The sequence below is a fragment of the Furipterus horrens genome, unplaced genomic scaffold, assembly GCF_987537825.1.
Source record: "Furipterus horrens unplaced genomic scaffold, mFurHor1.1.pri manual_scaffold_10, whole genome shotgun sequence".
Classification (NCBI taxonomy): Eukaryota; Metazoa; Chordata; class Mammalia; order Chiroptera; family Furipteridae; genus Furipterus; species Furipterus horrens.
The window spans coordinates 67,829,725-67,841,909 of NW_028327180.1; the positions used below are offsets into that span (position 1 = coordinate 67,829,725).

At 40.3% G+C, this 12,185-nt stretch overlaps 1 protein-coding gene across 3 annotated transcripts in view; it reads left to right on the top strand.

Moving 5' to 3' along the window:
- The window catches only part of JAKMIP2 (janus kinase and microtubule interacting protein 2), a 146,964-nt gene extending 141,815 nt beyond the window's left edge, over positions 1-5,149 (top strand). For all 3 annotated transcript variants that reach the window (XM_090289272.1, XM_090289271.1, XM_090289270.1), the window contains one exon: positions 4,853-5,149. Coding sequence is in view for 1 of the 3 variants with exons in the window: in XM_090289270.1 (XP_090145396.1) it covers positions 4,853-4,873 (21 nt within the window). In the remaining 2 variants the exon portion in view is untranslated. The remainder of the gene's footprint in view (positions 1-4,852) is intronic.
- Positions 5,150-12,185: the final 7,036 nt, after the last annotated feature.

Sequence of the window (12,185 nt, forward strand, 5' to 3'; positions counted from 1 at the left end):
GTAAAAGAAGCCTATGAGATGAATCATTTGGTTTACCAGTTAATCACTCCTTCCTTTATGCACATATATCTATTAGCCTTTATGCAGCCATATTAAAACTGTTTCCCTGTCCGTCTCATACGTTAGACTATCACTGAAGCATAGAGCGGGGCTTGTGCTTTATTCATCTTTGTATCCTCATCGTCTACAGCAGCACCTTCCATGGACTAGATGCTGAGTACATTTTAAATTGACAGACGGATCGAAGGGTGGATGGATAAGGAGGCAGCTGGTTAAATGAATGTGAAAGTAGATTTGTGATGTGTTAGATCACAGTACCGAGATGATTATCCAGTTTTTTCTTTACATGTCATTAGGGGAATAACTGAAAGACTGAGTGAACAAAGAGAACACAAGCAAACACACTACCCCCAATTCCACAGTGGCGACGCCCTATTAACTGGGCTCTGTACGTCACTCCTCTTATTACTCGCTCTCCACACAGCAGCCCGAGTGAGTTTTAGGAAACACACATCGAATCCTGCCTTCCTCCTAGGAAAGCACCAGCATCAGGGTAGTATCCCAGCTCCTTAATGTGGTCCGCCCCTCCCTGCATGTCCAACGGCAGACAATGGCTCGGGCTTCCTGCTGTTCCGGGTGCCCTGCCCCCAGTGAGCCACGTGCGCTCCTGCGGTTCACGGCGCTGCCCGCGCTGTCCTGTGCACAGAGCACCTGCCCTCCTGCTTCAGTCAGGAAACACGTCCTCACCCCCCTGCAGATCTCAGTTTGCTTAGGACTCACTACCACAGGGAAGTCTCCCTCCACCTCACTCCTGGCCAAATTTTATAGACATCTGGGTCCTGGGTGGTTTTTTAAATTAATTTCTCCAACCCTCAGTGTAAGTAATGTTCATGAAGGCAGGGGCCATACATGTTTTCTTCATTCTTGTATCCTAGCTACCTGGACAGTGTCTAGGATTTAGCTGTCAACCAGTAAATACTTTTATAATGATAGTGATGATATGATTAAAAAAAAAAAGGACCTCCTGCTTTAGAGCTGAACAAGTGCATTTTTTACCCATCATTTTATTTAATACTTACAACAATGCTACAAAATAGATACTATTATATATCTCCAAATACTCATTTCCTAATATAAGAAATTAGCAAATAATGGCATCTATTATTTTTCTAAGGATTAAGTGATTTTCTGCATATGCAAGCAACCAATGTAGTGCCTGACCCATGGAAAGGCTCATTTAAAGCCAAGTTCCTAGGACATAACATGCATTCTGCCTTGGATCACACGTGCTAAGATGTGCTTCCGTCTCCCAGACCACATTCCCCACATCACTGTCTACTGGTCAGTAGCCAATTATCCTTCCCATCTCGATGTAAAATCAGGGACTCAGGGAAGCCTACCCTGATCCTCCAGCTTTAATTAAGTTTTACTCAATATTCTCTGTCATCCTCCCTCGGATTCTCATAGACCAATTACCTAAGGATCCTCAGCGTTGGTTTCCTCACCTGTAACATGGAAGTGACAATAACAGCTACCATGTATGAAATACTTTACTACATGATAGGGTGCCTAGGAGGGCTGACTAAATGAATGGGGTTAGGAATAGGCCTGAGGGTTCCGGACCATGTAACTGGTTGGATGGGGGTGCCCTTCACAGAGACATGGAAAGCTGGAAGAGGGGAGTGCTGCTGTTCATGGTTTTCAGTTATTTGTGGTAACTAGAGAATGGGAGTTTCCTGTAGCTGTTAATATACCTCTAAATGTGTGTCTATAAAGGACCCAAAGAAACTTCTAGCAGTTATAAAACCCTAAAGAATAGTGAATATCAGTAACCTTTCAACTGATCTCGACAAGTATCTACTGAGTGTGTTCTGTGAACCAGGCGATGTGGCAGGTACTTGGGTACTAGAGTCACAACTCTGCAGTGACATCACTCATTGACGTAGATCCTGGTGGCATGTGGTCAGCTCTCAAAAGGGATGGCTGCACTCAGTGTTAAACAGAGGAGGAAACTAAATCTCAGTGCTGTTAAGCAATCCATTTATAAGAATCTGTGATATCCAGAAGGGCCTTTGAAATTAAAGATGAATTTCTATTCTCCACTGTTTCAGTTTTAATGTACTGATCTTTAGCTCATTGAAAATTATTGGTCATCGATGGCCACCTGTTAATTCAGAATACCAATTTAAATAAATCTCGCTCTGCTGTACAAATCATCCTCAATTTTATAGATACTCAGTTTACAGAAATTTAACATCTGGGAGACTGCCTTTATGTACATTTGTTTTTTAAAGCCAACATGATTTTATTCAAATGGGCTTTCATGACAGACATGAAAGACAGAAATGATACACACGTTCTTTGAAACAGAATCTAGGATTTATCTCTGAGAGTGTGTAAATTGAAAGTTTGCAAGTAAAAGACTTTTGTATTTACACATTTATTTTAAATATACAAATACACACTGTATATATACATGCACATACCTTCAAATGGCTGGTTTGGCTCAGTGGATTGAGCATCGGCCTGCGAGCTAAGTGTCGCTGGTTCGATCTTCCAGTCAGGGCACATCAGAGAAGGAAAACTCTGACTCCAAAAAACCTCCGCTGCCTTGCGGCATACCTCTTCAGGGGAAAGGCTAAGGGAGTAAACCCCGACAGAAAATCCGGAGCCGGAGTCCCTAAGGCGGTTTGACGTTGTAGTCAACACCGGCAACTCCTGCGGCGCACCTGAAGCCAAGCTGTATTGACTCCGTCTTTCCCTTGGACCCTTCAGCTGCGAAGAGAGGGGGGGTCTGCTGCATGGGCAACAGCAGACCCTCCATATCACCCCGCCCAGGCTCTGTAGCTTCAGCTTCACTGGAGAGGACACTCCAGCGTCATCGCAAGATGTTGATTCAACACGGGAGGAGACAGATACCGTGTCACTCCCGAGTCGGACTGCACAACCATTCTCGGCGGTGCAGATAGACTCTTAAGAAGCTACACCATCGTCTCTCGAGACGGACGGCTGCCGACGATACGACGACGACGACATTTGGATCAGTTTTCTTATTTACCAGGAAAGATGAGAATAGCATAGTTGTAACCAGATGTTTAGGCCTCTCATTCTAGTGAGATGTAAATATGAACATAATATATTTTTCTCAAACCGCAACTTAAACTCAGGTTCTGTCTTATTTCCCTCTCTCATCCTTAAGTTAAATTGTAGGTTGGTTCCAAAATTTTTTAGTCACTTTCAGTTCTTAGAAGTCTAGCTCAGTTTTAAAAATTCTATCTCAGACTCTTTGAATCTCATTTCTTCTTATCCCCAGTGGAAGAGGAAGTTCACAGTCTGGCTCTGAGGGATCTCCTTCCCTTCCTCAAGGCTCAGCCCCTCGGGAGGGCCAGGAAGAGGAAGAGGGGAAGGGAGACATGCCTCTGAATTCCAATGGCAGACATTGTGGTCCTCTCCCTGCCGGTTGATGCCGTTCCTCTGGATAGTACTGACCAGGTCTCAATGTCTTCTCAAAGAGAACTGATGAAAGACTGACCACTGGGGGACCTATGTATGAGTTCCTCAGAGGCTATGCAGGACATGCCCACTGCACTGTTCCCTGACTGATGAGGCCCAAGTTCTCCCACAGCCACCCCGCATCCCCCCATGGGTGGTCCCAGCCTCAGCTTCTTGCTGGGAAGGAAGCTGCTGCCCCTGTCTCTGTCCGCCACCACCTCCAGTTCTCTGCACAGACAGACACAGGAAGAGGAGAGCATCGCTCTGTGCTTGAACAACAGGATGGGAATCTCTAATTATGCCTTTTGGTCCCTTCCCCTGCCTCCTTTGCACAGCGTGCTCTTATCCCAACCACTGCACTGCCTAGATACGGTTCTCCTCTGGGACTGTCACTCCTTCGTCCCAGTGTAACCTAGCCTTTTGGAGCAGACAGAGTGGCTCTGCAAGTATGAATTCCGAATGGTGGGAATTTCTTTGACTCTTTACTTTGCTTCTGTACCGCTGACTGAGCGTGCCCTTGGAGTCCTAAGGGCCTCCTTTTCCATCCCATTGGATCTTGGTCACCATTCCTGGGGCACCAGGAATCCTGCTACAGAATTAGTCTCTTTATTATACAGATGGGGAAATTAAGGCTTAGAGAAGTTCATTAACTTGTCCGTAGACATACAGTGAGAGAATGGAAATCCCATTTCTCCATCCATGTGGTTCAGACTGAAGACCATGACCTCAGGCAGCATATCCTCTTCACCATTTCCAGCTTTTCCTGGAAGAGAACATTATGTCCTAAACGTCTACCCACATGAAACACAGACACGTGCATTTAAAGAGGAATGGGGCTTCGAGTCCTGACTGGCTTAGCCCAGGGAAGGACCTTTTCAGGGACATCTCTTGGGTCAACCAGGAAACTGTGTGACAAACGCCCTAGGGACACAATTGTTGGGGAGGAAGTGGGACATAAAAGTAAGTCACTGAAAGGCACAGACAGACCTGCTTATAAAATAATATCTTAAATTAATATTTGAGGGCATGATGATTTGATTGAGCATCTTAAGACCTCACCTGAAAAGGCCCTGGAGGAAAGAGTAATAATGATAACATCTAATATTTTAGACCACTTACTATGAGGCAAGAATTGTTCATTGCTTTAGATGCATTATGTGGCACAACCCTTGCAAGAGATATTTTCTAATTTAAAATTAATGTCATTAAGCATAGACACTTTATGTGACTTCCACAAGATCTTACAACTCAAAGAGGTGGTAAAGAATATTTTTTTTCTTTAAAAATAAGCATTTTGTTTTTTCTTCTGTTTCAGCTATTGACAGAAATTGTGATTAAAAATATTCCCTCTGTTTTACAGAGTAACCGAAAACACGGATAAGACCCAGAAAGACAGATGCTTCTAAACCTTCAAAGATGGCGGACATGTTTACAGCAGGGAGAGAGAGATCAAAATCTAAGAACTACCCTGTAGCCAGGACTACAACTGTGCATTTTAAAGCCATTATTCAAGGTTTCTTACTTGACAGTTCCTACACGACCCTGTTGAAAAATCTACAATATATGCTGCATTTAATGAAACATGTATATGTCGAACCAGAAGAACTATAAACATATATTGTGTAAAGACAAAAAAATCAGCACTGGAAACAGTTTCGGCAGCGAAGATGTGTCTTGGGCATGGAACCAAAGTTACAAAGAAACATTCTGCCCCTGCTGTGCAGGGGGGTCATTTTAATGTAACACCACACCCCGTGGAAACAGTAGTCCTGAAATAAACGTCCTTTTAAAAATCAAAACAAAAAACGAAACAAAGGTGGGTGGGAATGAAGCACGAGGAATACCTATGAGGAGCTATTTACAATAAAATGTTTCATTTGAAAAGTCTGGTTTCTTACTACAGGGATTTGCTTTTCTGTCTTTGTTATTGTTTAAAACTCAGGGACAGAGAAGTCTGCAATGTGAAGGGGAGGAAAGCGCTCCACGGTCTGCTTTTCTGCAGAAGGTGCAGCGGGTGGAGTGCATTCCACAGATGACAGATGAGAAGTGGACCACAGTGACCCCAGCCACGCTGGCGACCAAGGCAAAGGACCCAGGCGAATGTCACCTGAGAAACGGAAGGAGATTTGATGCTTCCTTGACCTTCTGTCACCTCTGTGTTGCTCCATGAAGAAGAGACCTATCTCATTCATATTGAAAATACAGGAGATGATGGTCTCAATCACAAGCTTCCTGACTTAGTTCTATTTATAATACAACATCTATAGGGAACATGGGCCAGAGAGCGTCTCTGAATCTTTCAGTTTCTAAAATACTGGTTTTCAAATGGCTGCTTAAAATTGCCTGCAAATCAATGTTATATGATTTAAGAAAAAACACCATAGAGGCAATAAGTAAACTTCTTCCAACTGTTGTTTGCCACAGAGATGTGACTATTCAATTAAATTATGATTATTTTTTTAATGTCCTGATATGCCTAGAGCACTTGGATCCCTTGTCATTTAAACTGATCACGTTTTTCCCCCAGGGAGCCGATAGCAACAAGATCGCTCTACTTTTTTATATGAAAGTACCATTATGTTACTGAGAAAGTCGTTTTCTACCAGAGACAATTAAAAGCCTGGTACTTTTCCTAAGCTATGTAATACCAAGTCTTGGATTCAGGTTTGAGAGCAAATAAATGTTCCTGAAAAGCTAATTTTACACCTCATTAACTGTAGATAACAAAACAGCCTCAATTTTTCAAATTGTCAAGATATTCTTTACAGGGCTAGAATCCTCATACATAGAGAATGTGTGTAGGGATCCAGAAACTCTTTCTATGAAATGCCACCCAAGTCCCCCCATACGTGGGTTTCGTATCTTGTTCTTCGGTTGCAGCCCTGGCATTTTCAGAGCCAGCACAAGGACTGAAGAGTGTTCATGGAAAGCTATGATGCTGGGGTCCGCTTTTTGTTGTTATAGTTACTGCTGACACGGGCATCTTTGGCCCAGTCGCTTAACCTCTCTGTGCCTCAGTTTCCTCATCTGCAAAATGAGGTTAAAATGCTTTTTCATAAAGTCTTCTTTCTTGCAATTCTGGAACAAGAGGTGCTTTAATGTAGCACGAAGTGCTTTGTAATTACCATGATTGCTATATTATTTGACTTTCTTGTATCATTGAGAAAGAGGCTCCTGTGTAATCAAATAGTGCTTCAGTTTGGTGGAATCCAAGCAGTGCAGCACTGAAGCTTTCCCGTCCAACTGCTTGGGACGTCACTAGCAATAAAGATTGAGAGACCCAGAGCCAGGATCTCTAATATTCGATAGTAAGTAGATCACCCCATGCTATTGAGCAAGATAGAAGAATCCATCATTTCAGCAAAGAGCATCCTCCAGCTCCCCTCCTTGCTTATGCCTGCCATGATCCAAAACTCCACTTGATCATCAGAGAGCCAGATGTAATAAACTGATTACATCCCATAATTAACCTGATCACCCCTTTCATTTGGTGGGAAGATCCAGTGATGTGTCCCCCTGGGAATATACAAAATAACTATCCTTCTGCCTGAGTCTTTGTTTAGTTGGGTAGGTTACAGATTGAATATGAGTAGCAGATGCGTCATGCAGGCGGTATGAACTAGGGCACCACCACAGTATGGGACGCCACCCTTTCAAATCCTGGAAGAGGATAAATTACTCTTCCATATCTTCAGTTTTTCTCTTTCACTGCTCTTTGTTGTCAATCCAGGGTCCAGCTGAGCAAGTTCATACTCCTCCTCCACCAAACCTACTTGCCTTCTCTTCATCTTGCTTTCCTCACCAAGAAACTTATAGTTGAATTTTATATCCAAGCACCATGGTTTAAATGATTAAAAACATTTGTAAAAATAGTGTAGTTGAATCATATGTTGTCTTCTATAAATCACTGCATCACACACAGATGTCATACAAGAGCAGTGACAGCTAGGATGGCTCTCAGCAGCTTTAGATGTGTTTAGGAAAAATGCAAAAGGAAGGGTCTCTCATTGCTTAACACCCAGGAGATTAGCAATCTTCTCTAGACTTTAGGCTAAGAGGTGATATTTTTACCTAATCTTACTTATGATCTTCAAACTTATTATTGGCTAAGACCAAATATTTTTATAGGCACATTTCTCTGTTATCCATTTTGACAATTATAAAAAACATTAGCAAAATTGTAAATGTATGTCACAGTCATGCATGGATCCATGGCAACTGACCGTATCTAAGTGAATGCTGCCCTAGCATATGATGTTCAGCGATAGTAAAAGAGCATCTCATGAATGATGGAGTGGTTTACTGTGGCTCCACCTCTTACAAAGAGCAGGTAATCCCCACTCTGATCTTTATTTCTGCACCTTAACTAACCTGCCACATTTGACCAATGGGTTAGCAATCAGAACAGCACTTTTCAGGGTCCATTTACTTAATTTTTCTTAAAATCTTCATCTCTTGGAAAGTAAAGACAGCTGACAATATTAAAAGATGGTTTGAGATAAAAATAAAAGCCCCAATTTAGTTTTTTAAGACAGGAAAAGTTTTATGATAAAAAGGAAAAATGGAAGACTGTATTTGATTATAATACTATTGGGTATGATACTAGAAAGCATCTATTACTAAGTTGACTTTTTAAGATGCCACCCAAGTTTTATTTTTGGAAACACTAGAACTTGCTGGAAATAAGTATAAGATCCCTTTCAACCTATATCATATAAGTAAAATTATTGCAAATAGTGAGATTTTAGAAATGAAAGAATACATTTTGCTTTATTTTACTTCCACTCACAAATAACTTCATGCATGTGCCGTGGGTCTGCAGGAGGGTAAAAATGATTTAGAGGGCAGGTGGGTAGAGAGCCCCTGGAGGAGAAGGGACATATGTTCTCCACTAGTAATAGAAGAAAAAAAGTTTTGCCAAATAATTTTTGCTACAGTATTTTATTTTAAGTTATTATGTTTTCAGTTTAAAGTAAATCTCTGGCAAACTTGTTCCTTTTTGCCAATTTATTGTCAACTTTTTCTGTAAAACCATTGTGTAATTTATATATATTCAGTGTCTTCAATGTAATTCATAAGTTTATTGTTTTAAAGTGAAGCAAGTCTGTTTAACCTACCTATGTTTTTATGGAAACTAAGAATAATATTCATCAGTTTTGTGTTGATGTTCAAAAAATTGGATTATGTGTGTTGTGTTTCATGAAAATAGATGGAAAGCATAGACATTTTATTTTTCAATCTTTAATTGCATTTTTGATATGTCAAAGAGTGGCACAGAATATATAAGATAAGAACTTATCTACTGTATTGAAAAAGTTCAATATACATTTTAAGAGATCAGAAATCAAAGCAAATCTTAGATTACTGTGTATGTAATGAGTTAATGTGTCCAGAATGGGCCCAAGCCTTTCCTTAAGTGGACTTCTACTTTCTAAAGAAAAAAAGTATGTCACATGGTGTTGAAGCTGAAAGCTTCATTCTGTTCAAAAAGTAGGTCATATGGTGTTTAGGGAGGAAAGCTTCCATTCTGTTCAACTGCCTTGTCATTTTTATATAATATATTGTCTTGAGAATGAATTTCAGGCATATCGGCAAGAGGATTCATACATAATGGAAGGCTGAACCTCTATGATTCCATCTGAGTACTAGGTAGGGCAAGATTCACATTCCATTGCTGCCTTTAGTTTGGCAGTTTAGTTCGTCCTAGATAAATCTTCTATTGTTGAGTCCAATGTTTAATTGAAATTGCTAGAGATATACTTCAGGGGGCCATGTGGCAAAGATAAGGATTATCGTTTGCTGTATTCAACATAGAATATCAAACCCAGAAGTACAAGTGGTTGATTGGGTGAAGTTCCTATTTTTTTGGCTTTTATGTTAATGCATTGAGGTCTTTGTAGCCATGCTTATATTTTCCTCCTTGTTACATCAAAGTTATGTAGGGTGGAAGTGGTATAGATAAATGACTTTGAGTTCAACTTTGCCTACAATCAAGACTCCACAAACTTGCTAAATTGTGAATAATGCAATTTCTCAAAAGCAGCTCTCCAACATCCATTAATAATGATCACTTATATTTGATTGACAGCTCACAAAATGTGCCTATTTCCCCCCATTATCCATAATAGGCAGATCAAAGTCTGAACACTTTTATAAATATATGATGTACATATCTACACATATATATTCTGTACATAATATGATGGTGTGAGTACTTACTAAATATCTACTTCTGTCCTAGGATTGAGGACTTAGGGGAGGGGTTTTTCCGAGGCTGCTGGGTAACTCTTGTTTTTGTTTGACATCTAGTGTCTGCTCTTCCCCTCCTTGCCTGTCTCTCTTCCTCCGCCTCCCCTTTCTTTTCCCCACTGCTATTCCCTGTTGTTGACCGAGGCAAAGAACTACTCATTGGTTTTCCAATTACTCAGACCCATTAACCAGCCTTGCAGTGATGCCAGTGGCTTTCTGGGAAGAGCAACAGTAAGTCTAGCACAATCTACAGTATTAATATTACCCAAAAGTCTCATATTTTTATTAGCTAAAAATCCCATTTGCAGGCGGGTTCATGCATGTTTTAACCTTCAAGATCCAATTCTGTGGGAACTCAAGTAAAGAGCCGATGCATTGGAATACATAATTCCCCAGAAGTCTACTCTATACACGTAGCCAGGGGGCCCATTTCTCAGAGCTTCCATCCGACCACCGGCCTCAGCTGGGGTTCTTTCTCTACATTGCATTAGCATGACTCCATATATTGCTTCAGTGCTTGTTTACTAATGGAAGAAAAATATAAATGGACTGGGTTTCACCAGAATGATCCTCTGAAGTACACTGAACATGTACATATATTGTATGTAATACCATAGAGATTGGAATCAACTTATTGTATGTAAAGTTTTATGAATGGTTATTTTATAATTTATGTATTTAATATAGGAATCAATCATCTCTGGTGTTTTAGTTTATATAAAATAAAACAAACTGCATTTTTAAAAACTTTATCTTGTATTGTTCATAGGTTTTTGTTTTTAACTGAACTCTTTACCTACTTTCAAAAAATAAGGCAGGAGGCAAGTCAGGACTATCTGTATAGTGTCAGGGAACAAACTCTACATAAAGGATAGTAAATAGGTTTCTTCTCATCTATCCACTCTGAAATCTTTATTCTGCCTGCGAGGGACTCTGTGGTGAGGAGTCCAAGGCAGAGTTTACACTCAGAAGGAGAGAGTGATGATCATTAGCATGCCTACTCTAAGGATAGTTCGGGAGAGAATCTTGCCAGCTTTGGGCATCCTTATTCTAGATATTAATTCTTTTCCTTTATCCACCAACTTTTTTCCCTCTACCTTGTAGAGCCACTAGATGTAAAAAGTTAACAAGTACATAAGTATTCATTATCTGTGTGCCCCTTCTTATGGCCTGGAATGTACAGGTCTTCCCTCAAAGAGCGCAATGCAGAAAGCAACCTCTGTGTACATTAGACAAATTAAGAACAGGATGAGGTACAACTTTGTAAGTCACTGTTAATAACTATTAAAAATAATTACAGTATTTGGCAGTGGGCTTGAAAAATCCATGCAAAGCAGGTGCTTCTTTCTATTGTAACCTCTTATCTTGAACTAGCAAAAAGTGTTGCTCATCAGTTCATTACAATGTTTGGTTACCCATTTATAGGAACCAGCTTCATGCCATGTCAGATCTGTAAAACAGAGATGAGTAAGACTTAGCTCTGGTCCTCAAGACACCACAATCTACGCCATTGGATGAAGGTTTACCACTGACTGAGTCTCTGTGAGAAATGTACCAAGTCTATAAATATATCACAAAATGGGCCATTATTACTATGAATTCTGTCTAATTTTATAAATGAAAAGCTCAGTTTTGATTAACTCCAATTATGGTATAAAACTCAAATATGCTATCCAGTCAACAACTCCACTGGCTTCTTCTAGCTCCAGAGGGAAGTACCTCAGTGACTTCTGGAGATGCTAAAGGGGGTGAGGGACACCTTCTACTATATGGCAGTGAGACTGTCAACACCCCAAGGTTCAGACAAAGCCCACACAGAGGCTTGTTCCTCTGGGCTCAGGACACAGCTCTGCCTCGGCCCTACAGGGGAACAAGGCAGTCACGGAAGTGCAGCTATGTTGTCAACTGTTGACCTACCCCATAAAGAGCAAGGATGCAATCTTTAATTACACTCCATAAAAATTTGTGCCAAATGACCAATGAAGAATTCTCTTTTTATTTAAGCAACTTTGTAGTTTCATATGACATGTGAAGGTGAATTGGGAAGGCGTTTTTCTCACTGAAAATGCTCCAAATAAAAACTTGTTCTTAACAAATGCATTTTTTTCACATGTAGATGCACTTATGAATATGAAGTCTTGGGTTTTGATCAAAAATTTCATAACAAATAGTCATTGGTAATCTTTCCCTATAAGTATTATACCATAAAAATCTTGAGAACAAGGGCCATGGCATGCATCTATTATGTGAAACTCTGACACCTTTTTTTTCTTTTTTAGAATTTAGGAGGAGGAATAAACAAAACAAAATACCAACCACCGCAGAACACGATGTTTATTCCTTTATGATAACAGATAAATAATTTACTCTGTAAATGATTTTTCCCTGACTGCCTAGAAATGCATGAATAAATCTAAAATTTAATTATGGCATCTTATCATTTT